Source organism: Scleropages formosus, chromosome 14, assembly GCF_900964775.1.
Source record: "Scleropages formosus chromosome 14, fSclFor1.1, whole genome shotgun sequence".
Classification (NCBI taxonomy): Eukaryota; Metazoa; Chordata; class Actinopteri; order Osteoglossiformes; family Osteoglossidae; genus Scleropages; species Scleropages formosus.
The window spans coordinates 24,589,910-24,608,283 of NC_041819.1; the positions used below are offsets into that span (position 1 = coordinate 24,589,910).

Consider the following 18,374-nt stretch of genomic DNA (forward strand, 5'->3'; position numbering starts at 1 on the left):
GGTTCGAGTCCAGCTTGGGGTGCCTTGCGATAGACTAGCATCCCATCCTGGGTGTCTCCCCTCCCCCCTGCCAGGGCCAGGCCAGGCCCCGGCTCACCGCAACACCGCTTGGGACAAGCAGCTCCAGACAGTGTATGTGTGTTTAAAAAGTTTCAAAAACATGCATAGGTATGCATGTTTTTTGCCCCGCTCCTTTCTCTTCGTTACACGTTTATCGTCATTACTTGCCAGACTTACATCAAGGGGGCTGCAGGTTCAGACCAGAGGAGCCGAGACGCTGCAGTGACCTTTACCAAAGCACTTAAGCCAAAGTGCTTCAGTAAAACACCCTGCCAGGAAAAATGAGCAAACCTGTAATCTGCACGAGACCATTTCGATACATCAGACCCATTCTAAATAAATACCAGAAGCAGAACAGATCATTAGTTCGGGGGCCATGCGAAAGCGGTGCGTCGAAGCCCGGCGATGAGGTCGAGATCTTGGGAGAAGAGCAGCCGCTGCTCGATAGCAATTAGGAGCCTCCCGCACTAATCCCATAGAGTTCGACATTTGCGGCCGCTTCTCTGGAACGGAAAAAAATGGTAATTTTTTAACGATAGGGTTGCAAGCATGTGGTCTCATTAATTAGCGAGCTTCTCCACTTCATTCATCTCCTCCGTTAATCGGGCCTGAAACCACCTCCATTCCCTCGTTGGGTTATAAAGTAAGAGATCTTGAGTCCTGGATTTAAGGTTATTGCAGATGTACTTAGTAATGAACCTTGTTTATTTAGCTTGCTGCAAATTTAATGAAAAGAAAAAGGCTTAACATTGAAGAAAGTGTGGGGGAAAAAAAAAATATACGTATATTTAGAAAGTGCATTTGAAATACGATTCTAAATTAGCGGTGGAAATGTTCAAAGACAGCACATCATCGACTCCCCCCACGCCAATTTCCATCAGGTGGAAACTACGGTCGATAAGAGCCGAAGAAAAATGTTAAAAATCAAAACAATATCAACAGCAGCGCCAACCGTGTTTAAAGCCACAGTAAAAAGCAGTTTCCAGAACTTTCTCTGCTCTCCATCACCCGCTGAAAAGGCCTCTCAACAATAGCTTTCAACTGTGGTCTTTACTTGTTATTTTGCAGTTGTTTCCAAGCCAAAGATTGCCTTAACGTCTGTGTTTTGTCATCAGTGAAAGACGCCGCAGATGCGTAGATGTGTTCCAGGCTGCTGTCAATGCCTCTGCACTTAGAGGACTGAGGGGGAAAAAAGGCAAGGAAAAAAAAAAAAACCTTCGCAGTCTCTTTGTTCTATGAGGAAAACAAACGTGTCAGTTCAATTCAGTCCGTCATTTCGGTCCTCTCTCAACAAATCCGACTTCATTCTACGCATCGTTTTCCAATAAAATCCCAGCGAGAGAAAAAAAAAAAAAAATGTTATTTTCATGTATGTTAAGGCTTTATATACAGATACAAAATAGGAAAACACACAAAAAGGGGAAAAAAAAAAAAAAAAAAAAAAAATCACTACACTTTTAATGCAGGTGAATCATTCAGTGTTCAGGTCGTAAATGCACAGCATGTCCAAACAGTGGAATCGGTTGCCATAGAAACCCCAGTAATACCAGGCTAGGGTTCTGGATTAGGCTGTGGTACCAAAGTAGGGTTCTATACCTGGTACTGGTGCCAGGCTATAGTTCTGGAACAGGGAGCAGTTGGAAGGCGGAGATGCACTCCAACAGCCAGGTGGACGGGGCACTCCACACCTTGCCCAGCCGCACCCGGTCCGGTTTGTAGAGGCCCAGCGGATCGTACAGGATGTATTGGGTGCAGAGCGCTTGGTCGGAGCCCGGTGGGGCATGGTAGGCCGCCGCACTCAAAGTTTGTGTAACGTCACTGTCGGGCTTCGGCCTGCGGGCCAGAACCTGCCCCCCGCCTTCCTTCACCAGCTCCAGCAGCTCCGCCTTCGAGGGGCTCCGAAAAGAGCCCAGGAAGAAGAAGAAACAGCCGTCGAAGAGAGGTGGCAGCTGGGAAGGAAGGAGGAGAAAGAGTAAGTACATCAGAAATTACACTAATTTACATTCATATGGCGCTTCTCTCCAAAGCAATATACAGCGATTTACCCACTTATACAGCTGGGTCATTTATAACCGAATCAGTTCAGCGCAAGTACCTAGATCAAGGGTCTTGCAGCAGGAAGTGGGATTCGAACCCAGGTCCTTCTAGTCCAAAGGCAGTGGCTCTAACCATTGCTGCCTCTAAGATTTAAAGTGGTTTCTGGTAAACATTGAACCCAGCGTTCATTGTCTTGTTTTTGTTTTGGGGGGGGTGTGGCTTCCTGAAAAGACCCCATGCTGTCTGAGATAACAAACAGAAGAGCAGAGGAGGTGGAGCTCCTCGCCGGGGGGTTTGAGTGAATCTGCTCTTGCTCTGCTGAACCTCTCTGCCAAGCTTCTAACAAGTGAGCAGGATTAAGGCTGCAAGGAGTCAGCGGAGTGAGAACGGCCCGGCAGAGGCCTCTCCGCGGCGTCTTTGGGATAGACCGGGGGTGAAGCCAGGGGTGGGGGCGGGGCTGGGGGGTGTGGCAAGGTTTGGAGATTAGTAGCACTCAATAATTGGATCCTCTGCTCCTTCAGAGGCTCCTCGTCTACAAAATAAAGCACTGTAGTTTGGAGAACACCGTGCAGAGCTTCAGGCAAGTTTTCCCAGCATGCTCTACGGCCTGGGATCCTGCCCGTTGGCCTGGTAACAGAGACCTGGCAGCCAAAGGGATGCTGGGAGGCCAGAGCGATCTGAAGGACCTGCAGCAGGTCTGCAAATCCCTCAAAGGTGCGAGGAAATGACAACAGCTTGAAAGACGTGTGATGGCCTGAGTGTTTCCTCCACCGCGAACACACACATGGCCAAGGGAACCTCTTTGTGCACGACAATTCGATAAAGACAGGGTGTGTCGATATTGCAGTGCTGGACTATGAGCAGCAGGTGACGCAGTGGCTCTTGAAGGACCTGGGTTTGAATCCCTGCTATAGTGTCCCTGATCAAGGTACTTAGCCTAAATTGAAATGGCAAAAATGACCGAGCTGTATAAATTGATAAATCAGTATAAGTAGCTTAATGCTGTAATTCGTTCTGGAGAGAAGTAAATAGCCAGAGAAATAAGTCAATAAAATGTATAAATTTAAAAGAACAGGACAAAGTTTACAAGAATAACTTAACGATTTACTTATGACATTTTGAATTTGTAGCTCCAATTTGGAGCTCCTTCACTTTGAGTCCCTCCTCGGACCGGCGTCCTGAAGAGCACCCCCTACATTTTCAAAGCAGCCGTTTCCCTCCACTTTGAGCTCGACAAAAGGCTCTAAAGCGCCACGCTCTCCGTCCTGGCGTAACCTGACCTTTCCTGTGACAAGCACCGAGATTAACTTCCCGGGAGACTCTCCCTGTTGGAGGAAACATTAGCAGCAGCGGGATCGCGGCATGAGCCAGTAATAACGCGGTAATGGCTTTAAATGCCTCTGGCTTTAACCCTGTACTTCTCTCGCCTTCCATCACCCCGCCACACAGGTACGAGTGATACAGGATGGCAGCATTCTTACAAGGCATCCCATATCTCATTCTAAAAACACATGACGATGTCACCTATGAGGGCTTACAGTACAATAATGTTTCTAACGCTCAATTTTCCCTAAATCGCCATCTGCTTTTACACTAACATATCGATGAGCTAAATCGCATCCCATACTAAAGGCATCCCCTCCGGAGGCCTGGACTTACAGGTTCATTGCATTAATTTGGCTTCACCGCCTGCAGAGACACGTGCGCCTTTATAAGTGATCCACAATCCATAGCGAAGTGGTTAATTACAGCCCATGCGGCCCTAAGGAGCCAGAACGTACTTTAAGGAGTGGCGGTCAGGGCTCATCGCTTAATCCCACCTCAGCCGAGGAACTGCAAATGTGTCCAAGTCGTTGGCTGGTGGCCATCTACAGTTCAGCTTCACCAGCCGGCAACTCAGAGTGCATTGGGAAAGCCTGTCTTGCACGTATCGCCCCCTGCTGGACGCTATAGAGATGTCGATCTACTGTGCATCACCCCCTATACACATACCGTTTATCACCCTATAGGGAAATCTGGTCGCATCGTGGTTAGATGTGCAGCTCACACATTCGAATCCAACCTCCAGCTGCAGTACCCATGAGAAAGGTTCTTACCCTAAACTGGTAAAATTACCTATCTGTATAAATGGATAAATAATTCTAAGGACCTTGATGTCGTAAGTCGCTTGGGAGAAAACCAGCAGCTAAATTAATCAACGTACGATGTACTGTATTTCATCTTACAACATATCGCCCCCTGCTGGCTGCTTACTCCGGACACACTAAGGTCATTTCAGCCTGCTGTACGTCGCCATCTGCTGCTCCCGCACTCACCAGGTCGTCTCGGTTGATGCGGCTCCGCGCAGGGCCATCTCCCACTTCGTAGTCACCCTCCCCTGTCCAGCACTCAGCCTTCAGACATGCCAGTACCCCTGTTGGGCAAAAATAATAAACAAACAAAACACCCCCGCGGAGTGGATGAATGTTCCGAAAACAGTGTATGTGACAACGCTTGAATGCTTTTTCCAGCCCTTCCCTTTGCCACGGTGCCAGCCAAGCTTTAGAAATGAGTTTGGTGTAGTGAAGCCAAGATAAGCCTGTCTGACATTTGAATCAAAAGGGGGGGGGGGAACATTTGTCAATAAGATGACATTATCTACAGTGACTTTAATAGCTTTTGCATTTTTTTATGACATATGTGCAGCTGAGTATTTATAGGTTTATTTCTGCGATTTACAGGGTGTAAAATGCTCAGCGGTGTAATAGCAGCGCCCGTGAGGTTCAGACTTAGTGGCTGTTGGTCCAGACCCTTCATCAGGGCTTCCAGACCTTCTGAAGTAAAGAAGTGAGCAGCATCCGAGCGCGTCGAGTGTTTACGGGCGGTTGGAACCATGAGGTTGCCGGTCCTCAAGGGTTCCATGTTGGAATACGAGTCATTTTACTTAGCATGCCTGCTTAACTTGGCACCGAGATGATGGCTCTGGGTCGCACGCTTCACTGAGCTCAGTGGGCTGTGACTCAGCAAACGCAGCCGGACGTCTTTCCGTCATCTAAGGAGCACAACGGAGCGTCTCCGTCGTTAGCAAACAGCCAAACACTCCTTTTAAAGTTACTGCTGACTGCTGCCTCTGTCGTCTCTAAGGCAGCCAAAGATCTGTCCCTTTAGACAAGTAGGTACTTTACTGAGCCACCAGAGGGCAGAGCAGTTAGAGCTGCCACCCAGATTCAACCCTACCTACTATTGTTTTACCCTTAATCAAGGAACTAACTCTGAATTTAAACAGTAAAAATTACCCAGCTGTGTAAATGCATAAATCATTATAAGTAGGTCAACAGTGTAAACCTAGAGTGTTACACAGCAAAGTGTTATAAATAAATGTAAATTAACGTATTTGTACATTGTTTATTTCACGATTCAGGTTGTGTGTGTGTGTGTGTGTGTGTTACAGGTGGAAAAGCTTGGCCCCTTGCTGGACTTGAACCATCAACCAGTCTTCAGTGGTGAGGTACCAGAATCATGACTGATTTCATGCACTTGGTTAAACTGAACGCTTGAATGTTGGATTTAAAACCGTTTTTCTGGCGGCAGTAAAAGGGCGTCTCATGACGAGGGTCTCCGAAACACTACTCGCCACGACAGAGTACCATGTTGTGCTGCGGCTGAAGCGTAAGCCGTGAACCCCGCGAGTCAAACTGTGTCAGCCTCCAGCTGCAATTCCCACACAAGTCCCGCCCACCCGAGCCTTCGATTCCACAGCTCATTGGCTGCAAGTCCCTTCCGTCTACCTAATTAGACATGTCATTACTGAAGCGCCCCGGGAAGCTCTGACGGGCTAATCGGCAACCCTTCCCGAACAGACAGGAGCCATCTCATTAGCAGCACGGCGGAGCCCAATTAGCCAATCTCCTAATTAGATTTGCAGGAAGGAGCGAGAGCGTTGCGGGGGCGGGGCCACAGCGACGGAAGGGCCCGACCAGCGTGAAGCAATTTCCACTCCACAAACTCAATTGGGAACGGAGTCGCTGTAGTGTGACGGCACATCGCTTACATATTTGTGTCCGTACGTCATAGTCACCCATAAGGCACATAATCAATACAGCTACAGCTCCATCCTGCTGAATTTTTCGATCAGTTGCGATTTGGGGCGTGGACGACACCTTTATTCAAACTGCCGTTTTCGAGGACCGAGAAGAAGCCCAATTAGGCAGGATGCAGCCGGGCACAGCCACATCGATCTGTCCTTTGCTTCTGAAACATTCGACCGGGATGCAAAACCTTGCTATCGCCCGTGCCTCCCGGCTTTGGCACGAGGGCGCCCCCTAGGGTAGTGGAAACTGCACCCTCTTCAGCACCTTGCCAAATAACCCCATGGGTTTCGGAGGAGACAGAGAGGAGGATATAAAGCAGAGTCTGGGAGAATAATGGAAACACTTCTTTCAAAACTGCCTTTCATTCCTTTCTTCTCAAAGGATAAAAAGCTGTCAAGGACTCTGAGATGGAACAATAAAAAGTGCAGGAGACTAAGTACTTATTCCTCCGCTCGTGGTGTCTCGGTTGGATGGGGCCCGAGGGATCCTCCTGAATAATTCAAAGAGCACGCCGTGTTGGGCTGCCGGTCCGAGTACGGAATACACATCAGAAGACCGGTGACCGGAGCTGCTTCATACCCACCTCCACACCAGTGACACGGTGGTGACTCGACAGTCGTTCCCAACTTTGTATCGGAACCGTTACCATTGTAGCCAAAAACAGGACAGCAACCAGCAGCCATTTAGAAGATCAGCACTGCTGCGATGTGTTCGTCGCGACCGCACCTGTACATATTGAGGACTTACAGTTGAAGCTCAGGATCCAGCAGCCGCTCAGGACGCCATGGAAACAGGACATGGTGGTGGGCATGGTGGCATCGGGTACGATGACGTGCGTCACTGTGAATGAGGGAGATGACAGAGAAGACTAAGCAGTTTTGGCTCCACTTAGGAGTATAAACTAAAACAATAACAGCCTATTTTACAGTTATATTTATGCTTATTTATTTAAATAACCCTTTTCTTCAAAGCGACTTACAGTGTTAAGCAACTTATAGTCATTAACGCATTTTTACAGCTGGGTAACTTTTTACTGTGTCATTTCGGGGTGAGTACCTTGATCAAGACCACTACAGGAGGAGACGGGATCGGAACCCAGGTCCTAGTGCGAACTACTGAAACACCAGCTGCCCCCGTTCTATTGCAAAATGCATTATACAGTTTACCCTCTTAAAAAGAAATTCAGAAGTAGAATTTCTTATTTATGTGAAATAGGACAGCATCGGCAGGCGAACTTGGTTTACAATTCTCAGTCTGAAAACTTCGTACCTGGAGCCTACCAAATGGGTGCAAGTGTACAGCACATTTACACTGTTCACAGCATATACTTACACTTTACTCTGTTCTTTCTGACAAATACAGCATCTCACAATCTAGCATCTCGAGCCATTTAAACTTGACACAAATAAAATGAAAGTAATTTTTCTTAAGACCACATTGTGATTTATCCATAAAGGAGGACAATTTCTTTATCTTTCAAGGAAAATTAAATGTAATTCTCAGAAGCCTTTTAAAGGAAGAGAGAGAAAAAAAAAAGTTACAACTGGTACAGCGAATACTATTCCTCAGTTTCCATCGTTATGCTTGTGATACCTTCATTATTGAACATTTTTGTTTGCGAGCTATTTGTGAAAAATTGCTTCAATTACCTCCACTTTGCCCCATTCCAAAAAAGCAAGAAAACAGCATATATTGTTAGCCTTCTAATTTCCTCCCCTGTATGAAAGGTACATATATTTTCGCAAGTTTCATAAGACTTGTCTCCAAAGAGCAATTCTGTCCTGCAATTACTGGAATGAAAATATGTGGGTGTTTTTATTTGCGTCTGGACCTGTTTTGTGGAAAGAAAGGACAGCTAATGTTTTCACAAAGCTATAGAGCGGCGCTTGAGTCACTCAAGGTCAGTCGATCAGAAGATTGTGACCGCATGTTTGTGGGACGATGTAATGCCAACTCCTGGCTCCTCCCACTATGCAGTGGCTCCTCCCATTACACACTGGCTCCTGAAACAAACCCCGCCCCTACAGAAAGGCCACACCCTCAAAAAGTTATACTATCTTACAAGCACAATTAGGATGGGAAGTCTGTTCATAACTCATTTCAATTAAAGTTTTAGATTAAGTCCCTTAATTTATTCATTGGTTAGATTCTGCAAAAGTCTTGGATGTAGCTATTATAAAACCACTGACTTTACTCTCATATTTTTATTAACTCCGTTGTCCCCACAAGCTCCTGTTCAGTGGCAACTGTGACACATTGATTGGTCATCCACATATATTTCAAATGTTGCTCATCCTGTTACTGATCACCAAAACTTGCAAACACCAGACAGGAGCTGTAAACACTATCAAAGCAAGTTGAGTTGAATTAAGGTCGTCCTTCTCTTTGGGTGCTCTTTACTGCCATGTATCAGCTCAATAGACAAATACAGGAAACTCTTGCTATGCGACAGAAAACTATTTGAAAATAAATAAGGAACAATGTATATGCAGGAGAGCACTTGCAGTTGTAGATCTGTTTATTGAAATATGAGATTGTAGCATAGCATATACAGTATATCACCTCAGATTGCATTAAGCAGACCTACAGCTGTAAATGCTCTTTCGGCGTTATTCCACTTGTGTTAGGAGGATCCAGCACCATTTGTAATAGTATTTTATTCAGTTGTTGTGATGTGCATGAAGCGTTTAAGAAAACAGAGAAGAAAATGCAGTTATTAATATCTGTTGTTCATCTGTTTAAGTGGTTAGAGCTTTGTACAACCTTGCAGGTTCCAATCCCACCACCAGCTACAGTAAGCCTGAGCAGGATACTTAGTGTGAATTTCTCCAGTAAAAATACACAGCTGTAAAAATAGGTAAAAAAGGTCAGTAGCTTAACATTGTAAATCACCTTGAAGAAAAGTGTCAGCTAAATTTAGAAATGTATATAAATACACAAATTTTGGCATCTTTGACAATTAAAAACTGGAGTATTGGTAACATGAGGAGCCAGAGTAGTAATCTCCCATGAACGTGTTGTGCTCCCCGGCGGACCCGTACCCGAGTTAGAGAAGCAGTCGGTACTGCGTCCTCCCAGGAGCTGGGCCAGCTCGGTCAGCTGCTTCCGTTGCGTCGGACTCAGTCGGCTGCCCAGGAGAGTGATCTGGCCTTTCCTCTGAGAAGGGCCTCCCGACTGGAGAAACAAAACAGACCATCTGGAGTGCCCCCTAGTGGCAACAGGAGAGGGGACCTTCCTCCTCCGCCAACAAACCCAGAAAAGTGAAATGTTTCGATGGAAACGGATAAACAAATGGAATGTGAGCAGTTGGTTTTGTTCAGTTCTGATCAAAACTAGTTCTTTACAGCCACATTCCCCAGTACTGCTTGTGAGGATCCTCTACACACCCTGGCTTTATTTCCAACAAATACAAGTGGTCCTGGACTAATGAGAAGATTCCAATTCCGATGACCTCATCATCAGTCCAAAATCCCTTTATGAATGCTACATTGAAGGGGGTGCGGTGGCGCAGTGCGTTGGACTGGGTCCTGCTCTCTGGTGGGTCTGGAGTTCAAGTCCCCCTTGGGGTGCCTTGCAATGGACTGGCGTCTCGTCCTGGGTGTGTTCCCTCCCCCCTCCAGCCTTACGCCCTGTGTTGCCAGGTTAGGCTCCGGCTCACCGCCACCCCGTATGGGACAAGCGGTTCAGATAATGTGTGTGAGAACGCTACGTTGTATAACAGGGCTTAGCTATTTTTTTGCCACTAATTTCATACATTATTCATATTTAAGTAAAACTAATACAGAATAATATAAATACAGCGCAGGATTGGTTACATTTTCATGCTGCACTGTATTTCCACTTTCGTTTATAAATCTTTCGTCTTCTGCTTCTAATTTTCTGCACCATCAGAACACTGACTTTTTCACTTGCTAGTCATTGTAAATAAAGAGTAAATTCAAGGTAATCTCAAATGAAAAGTTCCTTCAATAAAACACAGTCACTGCTAGACACCCAAACACTGAGAGAGACTCAAAAAACAACAGCAAATGTTATCGTACAGCAAACAGAGTGTCGTCGTTAAGACAGCGCAGTGTTTAGACCTACTGCCTTAGGACCCCAAGGTCGCAGGTTCGAATCCCACCTGCAGCTGTTATACCCTTGAATGTGGTACTTAGCCTAAATTACTCCAGCAAAATTACCCAACTGCATAAATGGGTAAATAATAGTATGTTGCTTAACACTGTAAGGTGGTTTGGAGAAAAGCTTCAAATAAATGTAAATATAGATGTTACAACCAAATGTGGAGACTGGAAAATGATAAGGTTCATCAGACAGCCGTCCTAACTTGGGAGACCAGCTCTGATGAACCCGAGACGCTGTACTATGCTGCTTTTCCTCTACAACAAAAGCTGTGACTGCAGACTCTGGGTTCAGGCAACATGACCATACCTTGCACACAGCTCCCGGGGACCTGAGGGGGGTGCCCCGGCGGTCCGACGCGTCAACGGCAGCCTGGAGGATCGCCCGCATTTCCTCAGTCTCGGCGCAGTCCACGGGGCGAAGTCCAAACGTATTCCTGCAAACACCACCGTGGCATTAGTGGAGGGAATTGTGGGAAGTTACCTGGAGCATCAGATCAGATTCACTAAGCACCTCGGCCAAGCGACCATCACACCTTGATGAGCTCAGGAGTTGCATGCTTCTTAGCCTTCATTGATAAAGCCTAAAAAACAACAGTGGATCAAAGCTGCCTAAAATTATTTACCCATTTATACAGCTGGGCCTTTTTTACTGTATCAGCTCAGGGTTAGTATCTTGATCAGGTGTATTGCAGCAGGAGATGGGATTCAAACCCGCGACCTCCAAGTTCAAAGGCAGCGGCTGCTACCACTACGCAACCACTTTAATTTAAATCACACATCCTGTAGGAATGCACCCTTAAACAACGCGTTGTCATGGAGCTGCAACCCCCCCACCACCCCCTACCCTCTGAAAAGCCAGGGATTATGGGTTCGCACCAAGACATCAGACTAAGAGGAGGGGGGCGGAGAGGGATGAGCGCAGAGATCGAGCGCCAGCGATGTGATAACACTCGAGGGACAATTAATAGGTCCACTGGTCCATATAATATTTCATTTGGATTCATGAGGCGCCCCCCCCAAAGCAAAGTTATAAACGCAACACGCTGGGCGAAGCATCGGCATGCACACAAAATATAAATAAGTAAAGAGACAGAGAAAAATTGAGCTGATGGCAGAGCCCGTATCGGTGTAAAACACACCCCCTTGGTCTTGAGGGAAGGCATGCGTTTGGTGTTCCCAGCAGCCCTGGCGCCACCTTTATCACCTTTGCAGAGCCTTGCGTCAAAGCGTGGTAATAAAAAAAATACTGACAGTCTATTTCTGGTAACAATTTCATAACTATCATTTTTCACAACTCATTTCAGTTATCTATTCAGTTATTAACTTTACGAAAGTTGAGTTTTGTCCAGCAGGGGGCACGGTGGTTAGAGCCACCAACCTGCACACAAAGAATATGGCTTTGAATCCCACCTCCTGCTGTAGTATACTTGAGCAAGGTACTTACCATGAACTGAAAGAGTAAAAATTCCTCAGCTGTCTAAATGGGTAAATAACTGTAAGTAGCTGGGAGAGAACTGTTGAATAAATAAATTAGTAATAGTATTAACACCTGCAGCAACAGGTGACAGTGGTTTGAGCTGCATCTTTTTGATCTGCAAGTTGTAGGTTTGAATCCCATCCATGGCTGTAAAGCCCCTGATGGAGGTACTTACCCTGAATTTAACTGTAAAAATTACCCAGCTGTAAAAAAAAAAAAAAAAAAATAGTTATCTGTTTAAAGTAGTTTAACAGTATAACTTGCTCTGGAGAAACGTGTCAAATATACAACTTATTAACTGCAGTAAACCTTCACCGGGCATCTGTGGGCAACAAGCTTGTCACCCTGAAAACACCCAAAATGCATGTTTGAGTTGAATTCCCAACCAGTCTTTCGCAAATCGTGCCGGTCGTCCGTGTGGGGTGAGACAACAGCCACACCACCTATGATGAGCCCAGTCTTTGCCCTACCCCAACCCACCGAGAAACCTCAACCCCAAGAGAGCACCAGACACCCAACAACTGCATCGGTGTTCCTCTCTCCCACCGACACTAGGCTGCTCTGCTCAGATCTGTCAGCCACTTTAATCAGCTGATTGGACAGGGGCAGAGGGGGTGGGGGGCTGACACCCATCCCTTGCAGTTATCCGTCAGCTGAATTTGCCGGTGGTGGGGGGGGGTCTGGGGTGAGACAGACAAGGCACCACGAGCCCCTACCTGTCGAATCTAATTAGCAACAACTCCGTCTTCCTGCCTACCCTGCATGCACTGCTTCCTGTAGCCACACTGCCTATGCCGCCACTGATAGGCGGCTCCAGCCTGCGGCAATCGCCCCCAGCGGCACGTTCCCCGAGGCCGATTCGCTTCCCAACCCGGAACTCATCCTCCGGGCTGTGTGATCAGGAACGGGTTCTTTTGACGGCGGAATCAGGGGCTTCACGCGGCGACCAAGCGGAACGTGCGCCACTACGAGCCCGACAACCACAAATACGATGGCGGCACTCGTAATAAGGCCTTTTTGTGCTTTACTTACTAAAACAGAACTTTGATCTTGATTCAAACACAACAAATATGAGTTTCAGTGCCCAATTTTGCTGGAAGGGGCTTCAAAACAGAAAACACGTTTTCTTTTTTTTTTTCCCTCTTCTTCAATGAACATATGGATCATATTTCTGGTCAGAAAATACATCTTGTTGTGGGTCACATCAGGAACTCTCTTCACAAATATCCGGTTCATTCAAGTGTCTCGCTACCCTCCGCTGCAAAAGTTAACATTTAACCTGCACCGTAATTCTAACAAATTTTGCTCGATTTATTTCCCTTTCGGGAGTTCGCTACTTGCCCACCAGCGGTCAGTACTGCAACCCTTCGCCCTCGTCTTGTATTTACATCTTACCATAATGATTCTGTTTATTTACTCATTCCTTTAGCTGACACTTTTCTCCAAAACAAATTAGCATGTTAAACTATTTTCACCAGCTTACCCCATTTTTGCAGATTGGTCATTTTTACTGTATCAGTTCAGGGTAAGTACCTTGATCAAGGACACTACAGCAGGAGGTGGGATTCAGTTCAGTGCCCTTTGACTGCAAAGTGGCGACTAACCGCTACACCACCCGCTGCCCTCTTTTTACTGCAGTGACTGCATTCTGTTCTGGTAAATTTAAAAAATGTTACATTTGCATTTATTCATATCTGACGCTTTTCTCCAAAGCGACTTACAACGTCAAGGTACTTTCAATTATTCGCCCATTTATACAGCTGGGTAATTTTACTGGAGATATTTAAGGTAAGCACTTTGCTCAAGGGCACTACAGCTGGAGGTGGGGACTGAACCTGCAACCTTGGAGTCCAAAGGCAGCAGCTCTAGCCACTACATTATTAAAATTCATTAAATTATTTCCTTCATACCCTACAATGCTGTGATGCTGAGAGCCTTTCCGCTCAAGGAGCCACAGCGCCCTCCCCTGTGTGTCAGTGTGTATCACGAGCGGCTGGTGGTTGGGGGGGGGGGGGGGGGGGTCACTCACAGCATGCTCGGGGAGGCGCCCTCCTCCAGCAGCAGCCGCACAATGTCGATGTGTCCGTTCCGAACGGCGTCGTGCAGTGGAGAGTCATTCTGGTAGCCCGGAGCGTTGAGCAGCGCCCCCTTCTGGAGCAGCACCTTGGCCACACCCAGGTGCCCGAGGTTACATGCCTCGTGCTGAAACGAAAGCACACGCAACACAAACAGTCGATGTCTGTCTGCGCTATTCAGTCTCTGCCTAGGGTACGAGGAAGAGACATACAGGTGATCCGCACGGCCAGACCTCGGGTGGTTCAATATTGGAATGACTGGGCATTATATAAAAAAAAAAAAATTCAAAGTAGAACAATATTTTAATTGATTTACCTGCAGATACTGGCTATCATTCATGTTTTTCTGGCAAAGTGTCTTTTAGTGAAATGGCTTGTGTAATGTTTTAATGTTATCATTAAAAACGTTAATGATGAATGCTGTTATATGTTTACATCATAGGAAAATACAGTATGTGTATGAATATGCATATATATTTTACATATATAAAAAAATATTATAAAAGCAGTTTTAGTGTGGAAGTGTCTTAAAACTGCCACCTTCCAACATGGCCCTGTAAACACAGTAAAAAGCAATGTTCAGGAATACCTGCTGGCCCAATCATCTTTCTAGAAAGAGGAACCTTAGAGGGGGCGGGGTGCAGGCGGAGTGGGGGTGGAGACATTTACCAGGGGAGTCCAACCCGCGTGGTCCTTGAGGTTGGGATCCGCCCCTTGGTCCAGGAGTTGTACGACAGCCGGGACGTCCCCCTGTGCCAGGAAAGACCACCAGCGAGACACGGCATTATCATCCCTCAATCCCAGCGGCCCACAAAAGGAGAGCCGGGGAGGCTGATTGATCGCTCCCGCTGCCCCGGCTCCCGGTGGGAAGACGTATTGATTGCTGGAGACGCGGGACGAGATCATGTTCACGCCAGCGGGCCCATGCTATAAGGCCGTGTTCATCACAGGCATCACGTCGGGGAATAAATCAGACATGGGTGCTCGTGCAAACACCATCCATCAAGCACACATAACCAAACTCCACTAGCTATGCAGTAAATTTACTGTGTTTTTTTTTCCCCCACTTTTATAAATCTGTCATTCCAGAGATAAGGTAGACACCTCGTAACACCGTTGTGTCTTCATCGGGATAATTGCGAGAGGCCATCTGCTGGGTCATTAGGTCGCACACGGGGCTTCGAGGCACAAATCAAACACAAAACGGAGTGTGACGGGATGCAGCTGTTTGGAGGGGGGCGTGTCACGCTAACAGCTGCTAAGATAATGAAGGTGAGTCTGCTGGGAGGCGCCGAGACGCGTTGCAGTAATTACTGTTTAAAACCATCCTTCTGTCTAAGAGTTTTTTCTTCGTTTTGTTTTATATATCTGGTGCGCATCTGAAATGAACGAGGCATTCCAGGGTTCTCTCACACACTCACAAGCTGCACTGGCCTCATACCACTATTTGGTTATTCTGTTGACATAAGAAATCTGCAGCCCTTGACACACCTCATATTAAACAGTTATCTATAGAGAACCTAATAATAATAATAATAGTGGTAACAATAATAATAGTTCTTCATTCAGCTCAACCTTTTCTCCAAAGCAACTGGCAATATTAGGTTCAACTCGAGGTAAATACCTTGATCAAGGGTACTACAGCAGGAGGTGGGGCTCAAACCCATATCTTCTAATTAGAGATCACAGGTATAACCAGTAGGTTACCTGCTGCCCCCCCCCCCTTTAACTTATGGGTAATAATAAAAAGAGGAGGAATAAGATTATTGGTCTCCACCTTTATGGCTGCAAGATGCAGAAGTGTCTCCCCCTTGTGGTTCCTCTTGAGGACAGTCGGGGTGCGTGGAGAGACTGATGCTCTAGGCTGCTCCTCCCTGGGTGGGGGCAGCGGGGCGCTCAGGGGTTGTTTTCTCCCACCAGCTGGTCTCACTCGCTCCGACGACCTCCTCGGCCTTTTTGGGGTGCTCTGAGCATCCGGGTTGTCCTGGGCTCGAATTTGTTTGGAAGGCTGGCAATCAGGGAGTGAAAGTGCCATCGGGGAACCAGGCTCCCCCCCCGTCAATGGCTCCACCTTCCCACAATCACCTGGACGTTCCCCCAGAAGGCAGGCTGGGGTCTCCTGGTGATCAACCCCCTGCTGAAAATGCTCCTCTGACCCCTGGGTTGAGGTGGTGCATCGAGTAGGGCACTGGAAGGACACCTTCCGAATGGGCCTCTCCAGCCTCAGGACCTCCCCTCCCGCAGACTCCGCCCCCTGCTTTATCCCCCATTGCCGGTTAATGGCCTCCAGTTTCTTCTTGTGAGCAATTTTATTCGGCTTCTTACATGGCTGACATCTTTCATCTGCTCCAGACACCTTCCCCGTGCTCTTTTTCTTCATCACCTTCTTCCTCATCTTGTCAGTAGTGTTACTGTCAGGGTGGTGGGAGGAGCTAGAGTCCTGAGAGGAGGAGCTAAAGCTGAAAACAGACAGATCTTTGGGCACGGACACACCCAGGATCGGTTTTGGCAAAGGGATTTTCTTCCTAGCGTTTAGTGCCTGGGGGGCCTTGTCCACCGCTTTGGCTACCCGGCACCGAATCCTGCGGCTCCGCGGGCTGAACCAGATCTTGAAGTTCTTCTTGGGCTTGGCAGCGCCACCCCTCGCTGACTGTGGGGACGACTCAATGGACGGGGAGGCTGGAAGCAAAAGAAACAACATCAGAGCTCTGTACAGCTTCACACGTGCAGTTTCGTCAGCACTTTTGGGCCAAGTGCTTGACTAGCTTGGTCAGCAGTACAACAGCAGATCTACAGTTCAGACAGAACCAGGAAGTCCTTACAGCTTCATCCTGAATATTTATATTATTGACAATTATAATGCAATTCATGACTGTAGCTTCACGCCACAGCAGCTTTTTTTATACTGGGTTTTGAATCTGCAACCATCCGGCCCTGTTCTCTAACCACCAAATCCCACAGTGGCATCACGTACAGGAGAGCTGGAGGGGGTTGAGCAGCGCCTCCAGCTGGCGGAACAGCTGCGTAATGTTGCTGAGCTGCCGGTTGATCTGGAGGTCCTTCACCCAAGCAGGGCTGTGACACACAATGCAGCCGGAGCCGGCGCAAGGGCCCGCGCAGGACCTGCACACGAGGCGGTTTCCATGGTTACACGCACAGCTTCACGCAGATGCACGGACAAATCCCCATAGGCATGCCTCTGCATTTATAATACATGCTTCTCAATATATTCCATTACATCTCAATATACTCGCCTTTTGTTACTTATTTGTTATGTACTTATTTTGTCTCCGTAAAATGGTACAACAATCTTGTTGTCACTTTATCTATCAAGCAACTGTGAATATGAGTCAGTCATTTACATTTATTCATTCAGGAGACACTTTTCTCCAGAGCAACTCATATGTCAGAGAACAACACAAAAAGTACATTATATCAGCATAAGGAATTATTAGTATTTATTCCTACATAGTATTAGTCATAGACTCATTCTATTACATACACTGCAAATGTTTTCAAAACAAGGTTAATGAGGACACTGCAGTATGATCTAGAAGATTCCTAAGATATACACGTTTGAAATCTGCTGACATATTATGGATTATGGATATGGATTATGAATTTCCATATTCTTTCGTGATGACGTCATCGACTTGCGTGTCAGTTGCGCAAACCGCTCTACGAACAAAGTAGAGGTTCCGGCTCGAGTCGCGCAAAAAAAGCGTGTGTATTAATGTCGTGGCCGTGTGTAAAAGGGCCTCCTGGGAACCCTGCGAGCGCGCGCGCGGGACTCACCTCCTGCAGAACATGTGTTCGCACGTGCCCAGGTACACGGGATCGCTCATCAGCCGCGAGCTGCGGGGACAGCACACGCACCCGTCGTTTAATCGTAGTGACGACGACGACGACGACAACAACAACAACAACGACGACGACGACGACGACAACAACAACAACAACGACGACGACAACGACGACAACAACAACAACAACAATCGCTCGCGGGCCACTTCCTTCAGCACCCGGAAGCGCAGGCAGACACAAACCACAAACATACAAAGAAGACGGACGGATGGACAATCGCGCACCATTTGGAGCAAAGGAGCAGCTTGCGAAACTCTGCCACAGCCCGTCGGGTCTCTACCCACATCGGAGTCCGTGAGCCCGCATCACCAGAACCGCTGTCCATGGTCGGGGAGTTCGATCAAACCCAGGGCAAAACTGGGAACAGCGCAGCGCCTCTTCTTCTCGTCACCCTCGGAACATCCGGTACTTTTGCATCTCCCGCCAGAATGGAAGGAAAGGGAGGAGTTTGGGCGGAGCGAGGAGTTGAGACGTGTCGTAGGAGGTGGGGTTAGGACGGAGTGAGGGAGGAGCTAGTGAGCTGTCTGTTGTTGAAAGCGTTGGCATGGGGCGTTTCGTGGGCGGGGTTAAGGCGGAGTCAGTGGAGAAGTTGGGCGGGGTTATCGAGGAACTCAGCCAGAGAGACTGAAAGCGAACATATACTGCTTGTGTTTGTCAATGCAGTATT

The 18,374-nt window shown here is 47.3% G+C and overlaps 1 protein-coding gene across 1 annotated transcript; it reads right to left on the minus strand.

Moving 5' to 3' along the window:
* Positions 1–1,528: 1,528 nt before the first annotated feature.
* bard1 (BRCA1 associated RING domain 1) lies at positions 1,529–18,032 on the minus strand. Its single transcript, XM_029258162.1, has 11 exons — positions 17,932–18,032; positions 17,639–17,698; positions 16,818–16,966; positions 15,621–16,522; positions 14,513–14,593; positions 13,798–13,970; positions 10,599–10,725; positions 9,209–9,341; positions 6,915–7,007; positions 4,413–4,510; positions 1,529–2,009 (listed from the first exon to the last, which is right to left on the minus strand). The coding sequence occupies exons 1-11, from the start codon at positions 18,030–18,032 to the stop codon at positions 1,674–1,676; spliced, it is 2,253 nt and encodes a 750-aa protein (XP_029113995.1). The 3' UTR covers positions 1,529–1,673.
* Positions 18,033–18,374: the final 342 nt, after the last annotated feature.